Genomic DNA, 23,220 nt, shown 5'->3' with positions numbered 1-23,220 from the left:
GTCTAATTCACTTCACTGTCTGACTTTTAAATGAATGTAATTTTAAAATTGTGTTTACATCGTTCACATCATGTTAATCTTTAGTAATTTATTTTTATGCTTTTTTGTAACTCTCTATTGATTGTGCTTTGGGGCTGGTCCACCAGCGTAATATTTTTAATTATTATTTTTATGTATCTTGCGATTAGAGGCTGTTTGGGCATTTTGTGCATTATATAAAGTGTCTTGTTATGTTTATCATTACTATTAATTAGAATGATAATCTATGAGCTGTTGTTTTTATGTTTTAATATAGAGTAATTCCCATATATTGCTATAGAAATTGAAATTACATGTGCTATCTTCAGTAGATAGCAGTGTATAGCTCAGTATGGTTTTTAAAACAACATTGATCATATCAATTTCCTTGTTAGGTGGAGTGTGGGTGTGACAGGCTGTCAGGTAATTTTGATGTTGTGTGAGACTGGTGTGAGATGTTTATGTCTGTCTGTCTGGTCTAGGGATTTATCCTATTCAACATGAGTTGATTTTGGGAGGTATGGTTTGTTTCTTGACTGTTAATTTGCAAAATTATACATGTGTGCATTTTACAGGTGTAGACCATTCTCTCTGTCGGCTAGTTCACTTCATCGCATCGGTTGTTTTTGGCCATTTCATCTTGCGCCCTCTGATATGAAGGCTGAAGGCCGATTAAAGGGGACACTTAATTACTGTTGCACTCAAGGGGAAATCCCCCAAAACACCATTAAGTATTAAATAACTGTTCAGTGTGAAACAAAAGTTCACAACTTTCAATCATAATTACAAATGAAAAAGCAACTTTACATTTTTGATATGGAGAAAATGTACTGGAACTGCAAGTTCCTGTACAATGTCAAGAGGGTGTTTTATGTCCTGGATGTCAAGAGGGTGTTCTGCTGTCTATGCTTTGACAGAGGTGAAATGGGTAGGCGTAGATGCATAGATGTAACAAACCATGATGGAGAGAACATTGCATGCCCATCCATATTCTGTCAACTGCACCAATTTTTCCTGACATCACATTTTAATACTCCTATACCAGCTAACTAGAAAGAATCCGATTCTCTATAGCTATCAATATGATACTGACAAGTAGCATCTGGGTGAAGCCTTACAGCTAATGCTTAAATTGGCCAATATATTGCAGCATTGTTTTATAGGAACAGGCTCATGGGAGATGGGGTTCTATTACATCTCTGTGATATAGGACTCTAATCGCCTTAGACAGGGCTACTGTGTGACATTTCTCTCAAGACAGGTATTTGAAAATAATCCCTAGAAGAACGCAATACACAGGAATGTAGTCGCCATAAGACATGTATGTAAGAAATGGTGACATTTTCAAATGCATTTACTGTGCAAATTATTTGTGATAGTTAGTCATTCATGTTGTTTGTGCAGAATAAGATCATTCTAACCCGACCAATCTGGAAGGTAGAAGTTGTGAAGTTTAGATACAGGCAAAAATAAGGGAAACAACCCATTAGTCTGAAAGGTCATTAGTCCGAAAAGGGTTCAAGTTTAGGGTCTAGGACATTTTAGGTTAGGATTAGGGATAAGGTTAGGGTTAGCATTTACAGGATTAGTGGCAGAGATAGGGTTATGCTAGCATAAGGGACATAATTTGGATTAGAGTCGGGGTTCATAAGGCTTAAGTTATAGGTTCAGGTTTAGAGTTAGGGTAAGGATTAGTGTTTATAACTTAGTTTTCTCATGTCATGTATGTGTGTCCTTGTGTGGGGGTGTTTTGAAAAGCACACAATACACACACCCCTGCACACATATAGCCTAACACACAATCTCTTTCTTTCAATCTTCCTCACACTCTCCATCACCATCTGCGTCTTTAGCTTTCATCATTTCCACTTGAAAAGCAGATAATGAAAACCTGTGAGCAAATTGATTGATCTATTTATACACCAAAATGTCAGAAAACTTAAATAACTAGAATTTCAATTTTAAAAAAGCTGTATTTCAGGTGAACTGTCAGCAACAGTCTTAATGAGTATTTCTTTCAACCTAATTAGAACCTGCCTTGGGTCATCTGAAGGGCGCACTTAATAAGTCAGTGCCATATTTTGAAGCTCAAACTAGACATTTTCCGTGCAAAACAAAGATAATACCCATAGAATGAAACTGTCATTGTTTTTCAATTTTATGTCTATTCTTTTGCTAGTGCGATTCATTTGTCATCAATCATGCCAGAATGCTTTGAAGGAAGGGGTGCTGAAACATATGCAAATAAAAAAAAATTAAGAGGGGGCACTAATTAGGGGAGGGATACTAATTAGGTTCAACACAATATAGATATTTGTAGGAACAGGTACTTGATTAACATAGCGTGGGCTAACTGATTTCCATAGCAACTGTGATGTCAAATAGTCGCAAGAAACACTGCAAAATAAATCTCTATACCTAAATAATATATCGGCATCTTCATTGGATGAGCAGGTGAATACTACCGGAGGGAGGTAAGGAGCGTGGAGTGGATGCTCCTCTTTCAGTTTTATTTATCACAATCAAATACAATAAATACAAACCCAGGTGTCATCTAGCTACACCGTCAATCAGGTCTACACATTGGAATAAACTCAGCTCATGGAAAGGTGAGTGGAGATATTGGGCTATTACAGTTGAAATCCATACACCCCCTATGGAAGCCATATGACCTTAATCTCCCATGCAGAGGGGTGAAGATTTCAAATGGAGTCACCCATTCATGTAACCCTATTTGAAATACACACTCCTGTGTGACAGATTAAGGTCATATAGGGGGTGTATGGATTTCAGTTGGAATAGCCTAATAACGTACAAAAGCAGAATATTTAGTCTACAATATCAGTTATTGGTGTGCATCTAGGTTAATTGGTTGGTGTTTTGCAGCTTCACCAGGTAATGGGCTTTGATGCTTTAGCTTATGTTTTGTTAGTGAAGAGGAAATATGGAGTTGTTTCAGATATCACCAGTGTTGATTTTACAAAAACAGTTTTCAGACTTTTCAGTGAATACATATACTATAAAAATAAAACAAACAGAAACTAGTTCTATGATGAATACTTATTAGCATTTTGCATATGATTGTGTCATATGATTGTGTCATATGATTGTGTCATGTCTTGTTTCATAGAGAAAGCATGACAAAATATTGTTATTTGTCTGCTTTTTGGGCTTGATTTATATTGCCATGTCTTAAAACCATATGCAACCAAATGTCATGCCTGATGTCGGGAAATACATAGTTATTTTTAAAGACCAGTATTTCAAATACTGGTCTTTAAAATTAAAAGGGTTGGGGAATTTTAAAGTTGTTTGAACTTGGTTTCCCAATTTAACTTGTCTGATCACATTACAGACCCATGTATCCACTTGGCTGTCATCCTGCCTATTTACCTACATCAGCTGTGTATTTACCCATTATCAAGAACTAGATTACAGACCTATTTGAACACAGACCCTAGAATTGAACCAAAATAGTGCTTTGACTTTTGATGATGCTTGAAAGTGTGTGATTTTGCACTCTCTTAATGAGGTGGACTGGGTTGTAGTGATTTGAAATACTGGTCTAAAAAATAATTCAGTGGCGTGTCCAGGGGGGGAGCTTTGGGTGCTGAAGCCCCCCGCACTTTGTTAAAAATCATGTAAAATCAGCCGTTTTTTGGCGATTTTAGCCATCAAGCCCCCCACATAAATCTGAAAGAGGGGCTGAGCCCCCCGCAGGAAAAGATCCTGGACACGCCGGTGTAATTGGTTTGAATCCCACCATTGAACATTGTTAGGTTGAAAGATTACCATGCTATATTTAAATGAAGTTGTAAATTACTTGTTGGACTGGACCATTTATTTTTGCATAGCCTTAGGAGAACGGGAGGGGGGAGAGGTCTAGAATACCTGACAGCACCCCCCCCCCATAATCGTAGGTGAAGTTAAAAAAATTATAATGAACCCCCAGGCACCCCCAGGGTAGCCCACCAAATTGTTTCAACTTTTAGCCCCTCCCCCATGTAAATTTTCCTAAGCCAGTGCTTTGTGTCTACACATCTTGGGAAGACAAACAAAAATATTATTAGTGCCTATGTGATTTTGTCAAGGGCATTTTGATGAGCTGTAGTTTTTATTTGGCATGATTTTACAGAAACCTGAGGGGTGGGGTTAGAGTGGGGAAGTTGGGGTGAGTGCACTTTTAACCCCAAAACCTCCCACAGGTATGCCACTGTAATTGGTCTGTTGTATGCTTGGCCAAGTTTGTGAAAGTCCTCTAAATCCTAGTAAATTGCAAGTTTGTTGATTGAAGACTGAAATTAGTTTTCTATTTGTAGCATTTAATAAAATTGAAAAGAATAACAAATCTGTCAAAACTGTTTTCAAAATTGATTATTAGAAGCTGATTAGTACAAATGGAAGAACGTAACAAGGTCAACAAAATGGATTTGAATGAAAAACCATAAAGGATCAAAGAAATTGAAATATGCTGTGTTAAACTAAGCAATCTATCACCCTATCTATTCTGTAAAGGGCGTGAGCTTGGAATTTCAATTGATATATAGAGTAGATTCAACCCTGCCTGGCATTTAAAGTATTGAAAAGAACACATCAATTGTGACCCATTCCAGTGATATAATATATTTGTCAAGAAAGTGCGATTTACTAATTTATAGAAAGAGGCTAAAATTGATTTTAATTATACCTTGCTTATGACAATTGAAAGTATAGTTTTGAAGTTCAAAGTATGATAAATTTTGCTAAAGTTTTACTTTATATTTTTCAAACATGGTTTTTCTTTTTCTTAGAACTTGCTTCTGGAACGGGTCACATTTGTCTGTTTCTTCCTTCAAGGTTTACTTCTGGATTGAGGACATGGTGGCTCAGTGGTTACGCCCTTGGACTCATAATCTGAGAGCTTGCTCGACATGCGTGGGTTCGAGTCCCCATCCCACCACCGTGCTGCACCCTTGGGCAAGGCGCATTGCCTCACTTGCCTCACCCCACCCAAGTGCAATGGGAAGCTGTTAGTGGTAGTCACAGTCGTTGTACTGATGAACTCTGCGCCACTAGGCAGCAAACGTGGTTCCAACATATTCTAATGACGGCAAAATAAATGTAAAGTGCTTTGAGGCTGTTTATGGCATAAAGCGCTATATAAATATCTACATTTATTTATTTATTTTTATTTTAAGAAAGCAAATGCTGCATGCATTGATCTGTACTATCTACAGATCAAAATTGGTTGCTGTGGATTTTAAATTTTGGTCTGTAAAATACAAGCTTATAAAAACACGCTATGCCATTTACATTACATTCAAATTTCTAAATTATCACAGAGACTATTCCACCTGTACTGACATTTCCATTGATAGTAGATCATTTTGTTCTAAATATTTGTACTGAAAATATTAGTTCTGGATTGTTTTACAGATAAGGTAAACACAATAAATTTATTTCAATATTTGTATTGAAAACATTGGTTTCAGATTCAGTGGTAAAATAAATGATTTGTGACCCAACATGAATGTACATGAGGCTAGTACAATTCAAATCAACTGCTTCAATAATTCAGAACAAAAGCGCATTATGGGGAGTGTTCAAAGCCCTTCATCTAAAGCCTGTGAAAATCAGCGCAGGTTTGCTACCAGAGTCATCAAGATGGATGCAATGCTTCACATCACAGCCGTTTATTAAGACCTCTTTCATTTAGGGCGCCCTCAATTGAAGGCTTACTGATATTACTTAAGTTGTACTTACAATCTACGAACAATGACATGTAGACCTACACACTCATGACACTACAAGGCTTTGGATGTCGACTCATTTTCCCATGATGCACTGCGTATTTTGGCCTTGACCCAGCGCCCGCTGGAGGTGCATCGTATTGTGAAATGCGAGAATTGCGTGCACATAAATTTTTCATTCGTGTAAAATACGCACTCTGAGGCTACTAATGTTTTGCGGAGCCTATGCGAAAAAGGCATGGTTGAACTATGGTTAGCCATGGTCAACCATGGTTCAACCATGGGTTTTGACCATGGTCAAACCATGGTCAACCATGCTTTTGAAAAATGGCACCACGGCCAGAGACCATGGTCAACCATGGTCTATCTAAAGTGACCATGGTCAACCATGGTCAAAAATGTGCATGTTTGTCCATGGTTAAGAAACAATAGCAATCAAGGAAGAAACAATAGAAAGAAACAATAGCAATCAAGCTTAAACTTTAAATTAGCACCCGATAGAGGGCAGGGCCTGAAGAATGAGGGAAATTATGGGGTAAATATTTAACGGAAAAAAACTTAGCATGTTTGACCATGGTTGAACCATTGTCAACCATAGTTCAACAACCAGGGTTTTGACCATGGTCAACCATGTTTTTGACCATGGTCTACCATGTTTCTGACCATGGTCAACCATGTTTTTGAAAAATGGCACCACGGCCAGAGACTATGGTCAACCATGGTCTATCTAAAGTGACCATGGTCAACCATGGTCAAAAATTTGCATGTTTGACCATGGTTAAGAAACAATAGCAATCAAGGAAGAAACAATAGAAAGAAACAATAGCAATCAAGCTTAAACTTTAAATTAGCACCCGATAGAGGGCAGGGCCTGAAGAATGAGGGAAATTATGGGGTAAATATTTAACGGAATAAACCAGGCCGTTGCAACTCATATGCTAGCGCAATACAAAAAGGTGGCGACAGCGTCGGCTTTCCCTGTGTATTACCCTGCACTAACATGGCGTCCAATGGCGTCTCCCGGGCGGGGCCATTTTGGAAAAGTAAAGAAAAATGCTGCTGCCACCACGATAGCAGGGGGATGACACTCACCTCATTTGCATGGCAAAATTACCCGTCTCCTCTGCAGCCAATTTGTTTTCGCTCCATCGAAATCAAGCTGGTCACGGAGGAGACTACCTTCCTTTGTGTTTGTTCATTTGTGTATGGAGAGCCTTTCTTGGAGTCCATGACTTAGGCTACTACGCTCTCAGCTAGAGTCCGAATACCTTTTCTGTGAAATCGCTATAGAGCCAATCGGGAACACGTATTCAATTTATAAATATAGCATTAAATTAGTATCACATAGTGGCCTCCGTGCAGTGGAAAACCTTAATTCTTTCATCAAAAAGAAATGAAAATGACCAAAAAACCGGATCCACCTGTACGCCTATAAAATGGGCACAGAAATTTGTCTCAAATATGAATGAATTTTAAGAAACATACGGGATATGATGAACCAATGACCTGACGCCATGATAGCAGGATCTATTAGTTGTTTTATATACAATGCATATACCGTGTTGTCATAATACCAATATTTGGCATAATATATAACGACTAATATTTAGTATTGTAAATATGCAGTTCATATGCACAAACGAACACTGATCTTTATGATATTCAGGTTGTTGTACATCTCATATAACATGTCATATAGGAGGTCATATGTGTTGACCTTCTCCTATTGTATTTGTTCATCTGTGTATGGAGAGGATTAGCGCCATTAAACGCCATTAAAACGCCATGAGTATTAAGGCGTAGTTCAGTGAACTCACCAGATTGCTATTCCAAGTACTTTGATAAATACAGATAATATGTATTGATGGGTCGAGGCGATTGCATTGAAAACCTAATACATTATTCATAACAGTTACATAATCAATCGATAGTGCGGACACTTTTCATTTGCAAACCACCAAAATTCGTGATCTTTTAGCGTTGGAAAAGAAACCACGTGAATAGAGTGCCCTCTCAAGAATATCAACTCTCTGACGATAGTACTAAAAGCTACGTAAAAAATATGCGTAGTGCTGTGGAGACTTACTTTAACATGACGTCACGAATATGCTAATTAAAGGAAAATGCTGCTGCCATCTACGTCCACATGTTGCAAGCGTGACGATCGCCTGGCCTCACATCGACGAACGGAGTTTCAATTCCATCGCACTACGTGCTCTATTATACTTATTCCATGAATAAACTGCATAATCATATTATTTAGATTTATTCTGTTACAAATCTTATTTTAACTTATCAAATTACTAGTTTTTATATTCTATGGTGTCAAATATTTATTCACAACGTTGTAAATACGCATTAAATACGATTAATAACAACAGAGGGCGCTTTTTCTCATTCACTACCCAGAGTCAACCATGGTCAGGTGAGGTGATGACCATGGCTGACAATGCTCAGCCATGCTAAAGCATGGTCGACCATGGTATACTTAAAAGTGACCATGGTCAACCATGGTCAGGTGAGGTGATGACCATGGCTGACCATGCTCAGCCATGCTAAAGCATGGTTGACCATGGTATACTTGAAGTAACCATGGTCAACCATGGTCAGGTGAGGTGATGACCATGGCTGACCATGCTCACACATGCTAAAGCATGGTTGACCATGGTATACTTGAAGTGACCATGGTCAGGTGAGGTGATGACCATGGCTGACCATGCTCACCCATGCTAAAGCATGATTGACCATGGTATACTTGAAGTGACCATGGTCAACCATGGTCAAGTGAGGTGATGAACATGGCTGACCATGCTCACCCATGATAAAGCATGGTTGACCATGGTATACTTAAAAGTGACCATGGTCAACCATGGTCAAGTGAGGTGAAGACCATGGCTGACCATGCTCGGCCATGCTAAAGCATGGTCGACCATGGTATACCATGGTGACCATGGCAACCATGGTTGACCATGGTCAAGCCACCATGGCTGATCATCGCTGACCATAGTTAACCATGGTCAACCATGTTTTGACCATGGTTGACCATGGTTGACCATGCTAGCACGGTTGACATTTCGCCTAGGAGGTCCACTGTTGTTTATTAGTAACTGTGCATCGTGTTCTCATTTCGGCAAATAAATAAGTTTGATTGGCTTTTGTGCATTGCTTATATTCATGAAATTATGAATATGGGATGTTTCAAACACACTATAATAACACATAGAAAATGTTCTGTTGACACTGAACACATGCATACATTGACCATGTTTCCATCAACCACATTACAATCAACAACCAGCTGTCACATTAGACATTATCCATCATATCTTCTTCTTCAATCACTCTACAACTACATCTCAAATGTTATGCATTGAATTGTTGCACGATTGTTACAACATTGGAATAGTTACATGATTGTACCCAGACTCGTTATAATCATAATCTGTAATTTGAATCTTCAAGTATGAAGTATCTGTAGTGTGAGTAGTAGTATTTCAGTATTTTTATCATTGCCACATGTTCTGGTTTTCGAATATAGAACACGACTAAAATCTACCATGTGAAGACTTGATCAAGGTCTAGAGTATTTTGTTAGTAACTTGTCATTGCTGCTTGTACTTCCCTAACCAGAGGCAGATTCCAGTCATAGTTACAGATTTGACTTTGTCTGAGTCTAGTCATGGGGCATCGCATTATGCATGATAAGCATGGTCTGGTTTTGGTTTGAGCCGGCAGAGGATTTCATAGAATATTTTGATGAGATGTTTGCATTCTGTGTCTTGTTGCTAGGCACATACTATAGCTGTTGTTTTTAGTGCAAAAAATTTTCAAATATTTAAATTTGTTTTCAAAAATATGGATCATGTGGATGTACTTGTTGCCTTGTAAACAGTCTCTTTTTACAAAAAATAGCTATAGGAATAAAAACCATCTCAAATCACATGGTTTAGGGATGTTCACTGTAGTTTTCTTAACCATGTGACTAGTATGTAAATAGTGACACATGTAGCAGCCAACAAGTACATCCTGTTATACTATTTGATCTTTTGGACTTTTTAACGATGAAAAATTGATCTCTGGTAACATTTTTCTGAAATGTTCCCCTCCCCGAAAAAAAAAATTTTGAGTTACAAATTCACATTTCATCTCAGCATAGTCACCTAAGTTTTACAGAGGTGACTGCTAATCTATCCCATGCAGTAGCATTATAGCCAAGTGGGTCAAGGGGTAAGCTGCCCCTATGAGAAGTCTTCCCCCCCCCCCATATCTTGCCCCTCCTTTGGGATGCTGGCCGCTCAATATTTATGATTTGTAGACCTGTTTTGTACTTTTGCGGGCCCATTTTTGACAATTTTCATCAAATTTTGCCCCCTTGAAAGTTGCATTGCCCCTCTTTCCCCCCTCTCTGTGATAAAGTCATGACTATGCGACTGATCAATCCCACAATATGTCTATGCTACATGTAGGGCAATTATTCTGTAAACTTAGGACCAAAGCTGCCATTCTCCAATAATGTAACAAAGGTATATAAATAGTTCAACCAGAAACTTTTGAAAGTTCTATTCTCAGCCTGAACATTACTTTTAAAAAAGCTCAATGATAATTTATTTATTATTATTTTTATTAACGGCATCTTTATAGAGGGTAGCCCAGATCAGTGAACAAAGCACTGCTTTCCACTGGGGCCCTCTTTACATATTAAAATACAAAGTTATAAAAAAATATACAAATATTGAAAAATAAAATTTCCTTAATCTTAAATTACAAAGCACTTAAAATACCAAGAAAAACTGTATAAATTGCACTTTTGTAAATTGCATGCATATAATAAAAATACTGCTGCTCTTCAGGAAAATTTAACACCAGGGCCTAGATGTTTCAGCATGGAATTGCATTATAGCAAAACTGACTGTACTGCAGTTGTCAAATTTTCTTGCAAAGTTTTGTGTATCAATTGCGAAGTTAAGTGTTAATATCAATTGATTTCAATGGCATAAAGGGTATTAAACCATGAAATGAATCAAATCAACAAATTTGATTATTTATTTGATAGAAACACCCAATTGACTTGCCCTAAAAGGTAACAGTTTACCAATATTTATCTTGGAACAAATCTCAGTTCATGCTTGTTGCACAATTTCAGTACAAATGAATGAATATAATTCTGTAATGGGCATTTTTTCCACCCACTCTTCTTTTGTCAAGGTAAATTTCAGTATTATGAAAAGTAGATCATTCATGCTGGACAAACCAATTAGTGTTATTGTAGGGTGTAGCAGGGAAAATTTTGTAAGAGTAAGATTTCAATCGTAGTGTGGCATTAGCATACACGGTAGCACACAATCAGCTGTGTTATTGGTAACAGAAGGGTATGCCTTAATGTGTGGCTGCTTAGCATGCTTAGGAAACTTGTCTGGAGCTCAAGCAATAACAGATCCTGACACAGGTGTAGAATTGGCATCACTCAGCTCAGCCGGTCAAACACTCTACCAGCACACTGGTGTGTGATGCAAGGAAATCCATATTAATGGTAGTGTGTTTTAATTTTACCTCTGCTAATTTCTGAATTTGTATCTATGGTGTCTGTTTCTGTTTAAAAACTGGTCTATAAAAAACTTTCTTGGAACTAGTGGAAGCAGAAAGTAAATTGACTTTTGAAATGAGTAAATGAACTCAGCGTGCTCTTTTACAACTAGACAGCATCCCTCACAGTTGGATAGATACCGTCATACCAAGTCAAACCCATACCACAAGAGTATTGTGTAGAGTGCATTCAGTCTCACAGATGATAATATCATTGTGGATGTCCTGTACACATTGCATTGTGTATTCGGATGTGGGAATATAAGTGATGACAGTGTCACGGAACATGATTTAGACCATGAACATGATGACTTTATTACTTACATGCATTGACTTTGATTAACTGTGTGTGGTGGAAGATATTTGCATCATATCAGGAGGTGCATGCAGAAAACTTTTGGATCAGATCAGGGATTCTTGATATTGGCACACATTGTGTTTCCTACTATTATATTATGTTACTGAGGTGATGATATGTTGTGAGAGGATACCAGACACCATTTATCTGTTGAAGTCAGGAAATTTATCTGTTAATTGTTATTTAATTTCTTCCTCACTGGATGTCATACGGGCCAACAGAATTTTGATGTGAGTCAAGTCAGTTGTAAAGGGTAGTCATCCTTTTCTCATTATAGGATATACAGCTGTTTTGATTGTTATGGAACAGAGAAATCATTTGTGGCAATTGTGTACACCATTCCATTTATGACATCCATTAGAGAAGTAACTATTTGACAGCATCCATCATGAGTACTTACGAAGAGGTGAGTGAGTTACAATCATCAGTTTAACTACCATTGTAGGCCGGGGCATATATTTGATATGATGGCAACAGGAAAAAACACCATGTTTTACGGGCCCAACAGACCTAGAATTTGCGTTTTGGGATAATTTTTTTAGTAATTTTGCTAAAACCATGTAAAATCAGTTGGGTTTTTTTTAGCCAAAATGAATTGATTGAGACTGAAAATGTGTGAAAAAATTCAGAACATTTTCAAAATATGTTTGCGATTAATATCAATTTTTTGCAAGATGTTTCAAGCTTTTGGATGTATGTTAGGGTCATTTTAGCCTACAGGAAAAAATCCTGATGGATCGAACATACTTGAAAAGTCTGTCCGCCCGTAAAATAGGTTTTTCTTTTCGTCGCCTAAGATGTATTATTTTTCTTAGGATAGTGAGACATATGTGTCTATTTTTTAGCTTAATATCTTTTTGTTTAACAACTGAATGGCATTTATTTCAGTTCTGGCTCTGCTGTTATGTGAGGAGGAGGATAGCCAATCATATAGTTGGTTTGACAAAGAGTAAAAAAGGAAAACAACAATACAAAAAACAAACAAACAACAACAACAGAGCTGATAAAAGTTAAGATTCCCACGTAACATCGCATGGTTAAACTAAAGAGAAGTTTGAACAAATTGGCTGCGTTCAACGATGTTTTATTTGATATAAAATTATATACTGACGCTTCGCATAAAAGTATATAATTTTATATCAAATAAAACATCGTTGAACACAACCAATTTGTTCAAACTAATCTTATCAACAGAGCTGCTGTGATGCAGTATATTGGATTTTATAAATTTGACATTGGCTAAAAAGTTTCCTTTTCAGAGTCTGAGTTTGGCAGCAACAAAACAATGGTGTTGCAAGCTAAGTTGCTGCTCAACTCAGACTCTGAAAAGGTAACGTAGCTAAAACAAAGAGAGCATTGTTATAGGATATTCATATACTTTGTGTAATAGCTGAAATAGATAGTGAACACAGCTCAAAGATCTTTCTAGCTGGGCTTTTTAGGGTCTGTGTAGTGAAGTAGTCTCCTTCACTATCTACAAATATGAGCATAGCCTGTGAACTGTGTGAAGATTTCTCCTGAATGGTGTGTAGGATGATTCTTATAAGTTTAATATTAAATAGCTTGAAAATGTTTGACTTGATGTTTATTGTGTAAATAATTATTGGGTGGACGTATAAAGATATAACATTTCAGGCCTACGTTTTCGTAATGTTCAGGCATTTTAAGCATTTTGGTAATCTATCTGGTTTGAAATTAATTGGGTTAGCAAATTATATATGCTAGACTTACAATGGTGGCATGTTTATGTTGCTAGTAGGCCCCTATGTATTGTAAGACAGGTAAATCATGATAAACCAGGAAACTAGAAGCAATGATGTGATGACAGAAGGAACATTTGTTTTTGCCTTTGAAAAAATTGAAGTAAGAACTAAGATTAGCCAAAAATAATGTCACATATGACCCACACATTGGGTCATTTAAGAGCACACTTTCAAACAGGCTACCATATGGTCCATATCCTGAGATGATTCTGACTAAATCTGCAGATAATGTGCTATTTCAAACTCTTGATTAAATTTCCAGTGTCGGTGGTAACACCAAGTTTATACCACAGGTTGCTCGAGAAGCCTAACTTTGAAATTGCTCACCAATAGCTTCACATTCAAGGCTAGAGTCCAAAGCTGTAGAATGTAGTAGAAATAGATGAAGCATGACACCGTAGAAGCAATGTTCAGAAGTAAACACAGCTGATCATGACGGGTGATCGCATCAAAAATGTTGCTTAAAATGTCAAATCACACTTCAACTCAATTTTAGCCTATTCAAATTAAGCAGCCTAAATTGCTCTAAAGATCTATCTGACTCGTCAAAATAACTTTTGTCTAAATTTAAGCATCATCGGGACATTTAAAATGTGTATCTTAAGAAGTTGAAAACATTAGGGGTAACATTCATTGTATGGATATATTAAAGTCAATATTCTGAACATGGTAAGACTAGAGCTATATTATAGCTTCTTGGCTCCAGGATGATTTCTCCCATGACATCAGTGAAACTCTAAACATATTTGTTTGCTTGCTCTAGATTCAAATAGGCCAACTTTGGTAAAAAAAATGTTTGTGTTTGTTTTGGCACTCACACTGCATTATACAGGTTCCAGTGCTAATTTTAGTGTATATTTGACCCATCACATCAAAACCAACCACTTGGCTCAGAAATGAAAATGGAGATTTAATCACTAGGATAAACTACTATATTTTAGCTTTAAAATGACACATAACTTGTTGAAATCAGATACAGTAAAAATGTTTTATGAGGCAAAACAAGCTCAAATTTCTTTTTATTTTCTTTATATTTTCTCATCTTCTTTCATTGTTATCTGAAAATGAAGCTAGCCGCAAAGTGGTCGGTTTTGATCTGATATGGGTCACATATTTTTCTGGTACAAGTAGTGATATTAAGGCAAATGCATAATGATAGGGAGTGTATCTGGCTTGATTGAAAAAAAAAGCAAGTAGGATTAGCAGTGATTAGGGAACAAACCAAAAGTTCGATGACGTCCTATGAATGAAAATCCTTCGGGGAGGGGCATAAAGTTCTATCACATTTGTAAGCAACAAGTTAAAATATCGGTCAAAGTTGATCTTTAGGGTCGGAATTGTCAATTTCCACTTATGTTTCTGGGAGGGAGGGAGGGGGCCAGCTTCCTAACAAAAGCACTTTCGTTTATAGGATGTTATCAAATTTTTGGTTTGTTCCCTTATAGGAAAAGCAAACTTAGGATTAACCCAAAGGAACATAGGCCTAGAAGTAATTTTTCAGATTTATTTTTCTTGCCGATTATGTTGAACAAGTAGACACATGTACTTCAAGGATGTTTTGAAAATGTTCAATAAAAACGGGATGAAATGAGCTTACTGGCTTGTGGTGTATGGTAATCAACCTGATCCCCTCATGAACTAATGACTATTTCAAATTTTAAATGTTAGGCCTTTATTTCTGTTTGTATGATTTTAAAAGAACTTTAAAAAGGAATAAATGGTCCCTAGAATAGCAGTTCCTTGCACTGAAGGGTTATACCCTGTATAATGAAAATTCAAATAAAAATAAATAAATAAAAATGTATGGTCACAAAAAGTCATATTTGAAAGTCAGATCAGTAATTTTCCATGAATACATGTATGTGGTATATTTTGCTAATAATTTGTGATAGCAACCTGGATAGGTCTTTACAAAGTTTAGCCTATGGGCTTCATAAATAGCTTGCCATTGAGCACAAAACATGGTTTGTTACTGTCTTATTTCTCAGCTTGAATCTGGGATTTAGGCCCTATGTTACTTTTTCAGTCACTGAATAATGTTTTAGGTACTGTAACAGAAATGACTCTAGTAGAATTTCTGGTACTGTAACCAGTGTTTGGCAAAAAATAATTTCAATTGAAAGTAAAAACAAGCACTAATCAGTAATCAATACCATTATTTAAGGAGATGGATTGCTTCACTCTAATAAAATTAAAAGGTCATTTTACAGTTTTCTTTTTCTCAATCGGTAACATGAAATGCTTCATCTTAATTTCTTCATTACAAATAGCATGAGCAGCGCCATGGGTTCTGTTATGTTCATGCGAACTTGAGATGGGAAGACTAGAGCTTGTTTTCAAAAACATTAGTGCGGACTATTATTAAAGGTTTAAGCTTACAGCAGGTGTCCACAAACATAGCCCAATTTGACATGTAGGCTGATGATGGAGGAACTGTATAGCCGCAAATTTTGCAAGGTTTTAATTTTAATGTTTTCACAGTTAATTTCAGAACAGCGATTTTAAAAGCCTGGCAACGTTTTTTTATCTATAAACTTTAATGCACAGCTGCTTGAAACCCTGAAAAAAGAAGCTGTAAACTGTTCAAAATTGTGAAAGATGAATACCACCAAAATTGTATTGCCACTATTGGTCTACAGTAAACAGAAAGGGACTGAACATTTGTCTATGCCAGGACAGGTGAAGCAGTTCATTATGTATACACAACATGCCATCATGTATACCAAGCAGTATTGGCGATGCGATCCATTTATAATGCACCAATGTGGGCTGCATGCCTTTGATGATTTCTTGTAGCTTTATTGTCCTTGTATAATAATCATCATCAAAAATTAAAATCATCAAAACAGGGTTTTTTATACCTTTTTGGTCAAAAAAGGTCCACATTTTGAAAAAATGTCCACTTTTTCAAAATCAGCCCCTCCCCCCAATAAATCCTGGTTTCGGGCCTGTGCACAGTGATGCCAACGCCGCGCCTTAGGCGCACAATTGGGCTACTTGGCGATCACTTGCCGCTTTTAAAGTTTTAAAGTCAAGTGCTTTTCCGCCCAATTGGATGTTTTGCGTTCTAAATTCGGGTAAATCCGCCCAAATATCCGGTATTGGGCGCTAAATGGAAGCTTAAAAATTGGGCTACTTAAGAATCCTTTACCGCGTCCTGGCGAGTCAATGCGCCGCGCCTTGGTGCTGAAAAGTTTTGGCAACACTGCCTGTGCATAGTGTAAATTTTATCTTGAATTGGGTCAAAATTGACTTGATTTCTAGCTGGGAAAATATTGTTACTAGGAATACAATCAAATCAGTCATAGACCATTTTAAAGAATGTATAGTTCAATTTGGATGGCAGTATCGAATGTAGCTACTGAATTTTAGCATCACAAATGTTTCCTTGTCCTTATTTGAAAGCATTTTAATGTGTGAGTAAGGCAGCGAATGCAAGAGAATGAATACTAAATGTGTGAATGTAACCAGAATAACAAAATGGAGCTGCATTTTGTGCATGCATAAAAAAGCAATGAGTAGGGTTTGTTTTGAATCATCACAATCAAAATAGGTTAATGAGGTCTTCATATCAATAGTTTAAATACTATAGAGGGCAATTTATGCTAAATCATCTGCTTTTTGTCAGGCCTCAGTTAGCTTTGAAAATATTGGCATGATTACCTTTTATAGAGAACCAGAAGGGTGTGATGCATTATTCATAGCTATTCATGCATTCAGGATATTCAGAGATGTTTATATGGTTGTCTCATCAAATGAATTTAACAATATTTTGTTTGCATTTTCATCAATTCCTAGTGATAATGGAATTTTTACAAACTATTAAAATGTTACTTATGCTTTTTTTTTTTTCCAATTAGGATTCTCAATTTCTTTACATGCTCTGCAGATTTAAAGCAAGCTTATTATCAGTGTTCGAATTTAGGAAAAATAAATGGTTGTCCCACGGACAACCAGATTACAATTTCTGGTTGTCCGTCTAAGTTTTTGGTTGTCCGTAGGCCTACAAATGTGACTTTTGGCTAGATTTATGGTTGTCCGGCGGACAACCGAATCAGTATTTTATGGTTGTCCGGCGACTTTTTTAGTTGTCCCGGGCAACCGGACAACCAAAATTTCGAACGCTGCTTATTATGGTGCACCACTTTTCATCTTGGTATTATACATGTACAGCCCTGTTCTCAAGTCACATAGGGATGATGCATGTGTGAGGATTATCTCCTGTCTTTGTCCTGCTGCAAATGGCTAGACCCTTCATCTTGATGATTTATAGTCCGGGGGGGGGGGAGCAATAATCTACTTTTGAAAATTACCCTAAACAAGGATTTAACCTTTGGCTAAAACGATACCCTAAACAGGTAACACATGCCTGTTTTCACAACCTAAACTGGGATTTTATTCCTTGCATGGCTCACATGAGCCGAACGGAAAATTGTGCAACTGCGATATTTTAAATCACATACTTTTTGAAGATCATTTCCCCTTTTATATCTCTCAATCTGTCCAATTTACATTCCCTTTCCACATATTAGCACATTTCAATTTTGCTACCCTTTTTTCATGTTTTTGACACCCTAAACACGATACACGCATTGTGCCTACCCACGAAAAGCTACCCTTTTTAAGCATTTTTATTATCGGGGATGGTGTATAGAGGCCACAATGGGAGTGACCCCCTGGGATTATAGTACCTTTCCACCAGGATGGGAGGGGGGTCAAAGTCTCCACTGAACTTAAACCCACCCATCGATATACTGAAACCCAAATCTGTGGCACATCCCCAAAAACCTTCAATCATGAAGTACCCCCTGACCTATCCTCCTATTCAAAGCATCATTCTTGGTATTTGCATGTTGGACAAAGTTACAACTTTATGATGAAGTTTATGTGTTTTCTATGGATTTTTTGGGATAATATTGGTATCAAAGTTACCACTGTATGTATAGCTTACTTAGCTATAAAGGAAGGGGTAATTCAGAAAGGAAGCTGACATGAAGACACCGATAGACATATTAAATTTAATATATTGAAATATATGATACGCTGTTGATTTGTCACCCAAAAGTCCCATGTCAACCCATTTATCATGTTCAATGCCCATTATGAAAATCATCAGTTGAAAGGCTAAGTAGCTGAATTGTTGAGGGTTTATGAGAACCCATGTGACCCTTAACCTTTTGCTAAATGATGGTTATTACTCTTTCAATTTCTTCATTACAAGTGACATTTTATATCTGATTTGATTTAGGAGTTTGATAAGGTCACTTAGGAATTGGATGAAGGAAGATTTGATCCCCTTATCACAGAGATATCAAGGGGGTTTTATTACTGGTACATATCTGTGTTTCCTGAATAATGGCTTATAAGTAAAATAATTTGCCATAGTCTGCCTCCAGGCACACATACACTCAAAGATATTGACAAAGGTTAAAAATTGTAACTTGCTTTTAGAAGTGAATAGGTTAAGGGTAAGGAGGAGGAGTGTGATGACAAAGGATGCAGAGAGGAGGAGAAGATAATGAAAGTCCTTTCAAAGGAGAAAATAAAATAATTAGCTCACAAAAATGTGTTTCAAAAGATAAGTTTCTTCAAATAGCGGTTTTACGTGAGGGTGGTATGTAGTCAAATTGATGATGAATGATTATTATGACAAAAGGTACTTCTAGTGAACTTTTAATTAGTGTCAGTGATCATGTCATTATGTGACGACGATGATGATGATGGCAGCAACATTATGGCAAGGAGGTGGAAGGAGGAATAAGAAAAACTCAAAATACACCACAAAAACAATGCGTGTGACATACGCATTGTTTTTGTGGTGTATATTGAGTGTCACTCCTTCGATCTTGACTGAGGTCAGTCCTGTTGATGTGTTGTGATCATCCAGTAGACATATCACGTATATGTTCAAATAAAATTGTGATCATATGAATTAAACGACGGGACACATCGTTTATTATAAACAATGGATACAGCATCTTAGAGGCATGATTTCTGCAGGGTATGTTAGTTTAATGTTAGTTAAGTTTTACATTAGCGTAATCTTAGTCTAGTTGCAATCATGTAAGAATTACAATTTTGACAAAACTTACTGGCGTTCTCCTCAGCTAATGTTATATTTTTGATTTGATTTGTCAAATCTTTATTGAGGGTTTTTTAAAAACTACTTCAGTGGCTTTCCATCAAGCAGGCCCTCATGCATAAAGTAAAATGATATATTTACAAGATTTACAGAATATAAATACATATTAAGTACATAAACAATATAATAAATGTAACAATACATACAATAATATAATAAATGATTATAATTCAGAAGCAATGATGCTTGTCTTGAATTTATGCAATGACAGATTTTCAAGGTTCACATGAAATGAAGGATTGAAGGTGGTAAATTATTCCATAAGTTTGCAGCTCTTACAATAAATGTACGTTTACCATTACAATATGGCTTTTTTGTTTTAACTCAAGATCCACAAGACAAATGAAACTGCGATTTGTTTGAATTCTTTACTATGAACATGACGGTTTTTTATATCAGTAAAATATTTTGTACATTTTTGCCAAAAAATAAAAGGAGAGCTATAGCCATACCAGGATATCCCTGGCCATACATATGGCACAGTAAGCATAAGCTTTGCTGTAAGCTACCAATTAGTTACAAGATACTGTTGTGACCATAGGGTACACTTTGCAATTATTTCCCCTTGAAGTACAATCATAGATCATGGTACACCTTGATCCCCTGCAAATATGTGACAAAGTCAAACAAAATGGGTTGTATGTTGAAAAAGACCTGCCCGGAGGAGGGGGGGAGGGGAGCTGATAGTGGCTGAAATTTGCCCAAAATAGACTGATTTGTCATGATTTTTCAGAAAACCCTGGGGTGCATGTGCAACATCTCAAGCACTGCACCTCACGCTCTGCATTGCAATCATCTTGCTCATTAACGTTTTTCATAAAAATAATTGCTTTTCTCATTTTATATTGTATATAAAATATATTCATATTTTTCTATTTTCATTGTAAATCATTGTATATTGTTGCATGATGAATGGATAAAAATAAATTGATTGAAATCAATTGATTGAAATCAATTGATTGAAGCCCCTGAAATTGTTTTGTACTTCATTGTTTTTAGCAATGTAGGAATCGGTATAAGTGAAATGAAGAAGGGTGTTGGAGTAGTCATGGTCATTCAACTAAAGAAAATCAATTTTCATTGTCTAGATTAAGGGATTAATTAGACAATAATAACTTTGCACCATCTATTTTGAGGTCATTGCGTGAAATCGAGGCCCAAAACAAACCCCAACAATTTCTCACAATGACCTCAAAATAGATGGTGCAAAGTTATTATTGTCATTCATTACCGTCGTATCTGATATTTTGAACAAATCAAAATGGCATTTTCAAGTGGTATTTTATGTCATAAAACGCTGTTAAATATTTACCAGTTTTAACTATTGTTATTACCTACCCTACAAAAAAAATCGACCAGGCGAATTTATCATTCGTGCCGACAACAAGTGCTACCAATCACAGAAGCGCGACGGCATCGCATATGCGTGTGCGTTGCCATAACGCTTAGCGTGTACACGCACACGCGCGCAGAAGTCATTGTAGCGCATCAGGAGTCATTGTCAGTTATTAATGTGTGGGGGGGGTGGCTGTAAAGGGAGTTAAGTTGCGGTTAACCCTGTTGGTTTAGGATATGTAAAGTTTCACTAACACTTGATACAACCTTCACCAACCTACTAACACTTACCACAAATTGGCATTTTTTCCATGATTTCTTCGGAAAGACATCGATTTGGATCAAATTTCAGGATGGTAATGAGAAAAATATGTCTATTAGTATTACAGGGTGAGTCAAAAAAAGTGCAATAGAGAAAAGAATCCATTTTTATTAAAGAACCGAGTTGAACTTTTAAGTTTGAAAATATTTTATATATGATATATTCATCAGCAACCTTGTGTGAAGAAATAAAGGAATTAGCATTTACCGTTTTGTTTTTATGACACATTTTATAGCGATACCCAGTTTTAATGTTTGTCCAAGAGACATCTAAAATTTGAATGTCAGCGCACTCTGTGTAAGGTAGATTTGGAACAACTGACATTTTCTTAACCTCATTGGCATTGAAATTAAACGGAGCACCCAAAGTGTTATTGCCCGTGGTCTTTTTTAAGGAAAAGAAACATTATTTGTTGTTATTTTCATTTTACATTTACTTTAAAGATGTTTATTCTCAATCAAAAACATACACATTTGTAGGCGGGTTGTTTCAAATGTCAAAATGAAATGCGCGCAAATTGAAGTGGAGTAAATTACAAAATATCCAGTAAGTTGGACATATTGGGATTAAAAAAACTGGAGTTGGAATCAAGTGAGGTATCAAGGACTTAAAGTAATGTTAGAAAGTTTGTTTGAACAGAAAAAAGAAATTAAAATAACGCAAAAATCAACCTTTTTTAAGATGATGTCAGTTTCAGAGCTAATGCCTTTACCGTGCATTGTTTGCTCTCATTCAAAACACATGGTATCTCGAGGACAAATAATAAAATTGGGTATCGCAGCAAAAGGACTTATAAAAATTAAACGGCAGTCGCGATTCACTTCATATTTTCACAGAAGGTGACTTTTGAGTGTGGCATTTATACAAAATTTCAATAATGGGAAAGTTTGACTTGGTTCTTGCATAAAATCGATTCTTTGCTCTATTGCACTTTTTTTGACTCACCCTGTATGTGATACCAAAAACTCCGATCAACAATGAGAAAAATGGGGGAAGGATGAGGCTGTCGATTGGGTCACTGACCTTTAAAATGACTTAAACCACTCATTTCAGTTTGGGTTGATCACATACAGATGTAATGAACCAAATCACAAAAAACTACTGAACATTTCCTCCTGTTATTGTGTGATTTCTACTTGTTCAAATTGTATGTGACAATATTAGCCCCATGAGTAATTTGTGCCAGTCAACAAATCATGTAGTGCTAAGGTGATTTGTCAGCAGCTAATGACACAAGGGCCACTTAGAAATCTTATGTTATTACTATCAAACAGGGAAGCATTTTTTGTCTACTGCAAGTGCTAGAAACACAAGGCGGTAAAGGAAGCACCTAGTCGCACTTGTTCTCGTTGGATTATAATCTCCTAATCGATCCTGACGATGTTGCACCTCCTCATGTGCACTGACGATGTGCTATGACATTATGTATGATGAGTATCAAAAGTTAAAAATTAGAGGTCACCTGAAGGATATTTAATTCCCCGTGATGATTCCTAAAATTATTAACGGAAAAGTGAAAAATTATTGGGCCTATATTTATTTATTTATTTGATGATTCCTTAAATTATTAATGAAAATAATATAAGAAATAATAATGAGAAAAATTATTGGGCCTATCTATTTATTTATTTATTTATAAATTTATTTATTTATTTATTTATTTATTTATTTATTTGATGATTCTGTAAATTATTATGAAAATAATAATATTAATAATAAGAAATAATAATGAGAAAAATTATTGGGCCTATATTTATTTATTTATTTAATTATCTAATTATTTATTTATTTAATCATTTATTTATTTGATAATATGATAATAAGAAACATAAGGCCCTATTTATTTATTATTATTATAGGCCTACATTATTATTATTATTATACATTATTATTATTATTATTATTATCGTTATTATTATTATTATTATTTATACTTTATTACATCTTCTCTGATAAATATAGGGCCTACA

At 36.1% G+C, this 23,220-nt stretch overlaps 1 protein-coding gene across 9 annotated transcripts in view; it reads left to right on the top strand.

Annotated features, from left to right (window-relative positions):
• The window catches only part of LOC140154973 (endothelin-converting enzyme 1-like), a 237,286-nt gene that overhangs the window by 78,503 nt on the left and 135,563 nt on the right, over positions 1–23,220 (top strand). For 3 of the 9 annotated variants that reach the window (XM_072177697.1, XM_072177690.1, XM_072177670.1), the window contains exon 3: positions 11,966–12,094. The exons of the other annotated variants lie outside the window; for them this stretch is intronic. In XM_072177697.1, coding sequence (XP_072033798.1) covers positions 12,077–12,094 — 18 coding nt within the window. In that variant the 5' untranslated portion in view covers positions 11,966–12,076. The remainder of the gene's footprint in view (positions 1–11,965; positions 12,095–23,220) is intronic. 9 annotated transcript variants of the gene reach the window in all.

Source organism: Amphiura filiformis, chromosome 1, assembly GCF_039555335.1.
Source record: "Amphiura filiformis chromosome 1, Afil_fr2py, whole genome shotgun sequence".
In the NCBI taxonomy this organism is placed as follows: Eukaryota; Metazoa; Echinodermata; class Ophiuroidea; order Amphilepidida; family Amphiuridae; genus Amphiura; species Amphiura filiformis.
The sequence above is the reverse complement of the archived record's forward strand: the minus strand, read 5'-3'. Positions and strand labels throughout refer to the sequence as shown.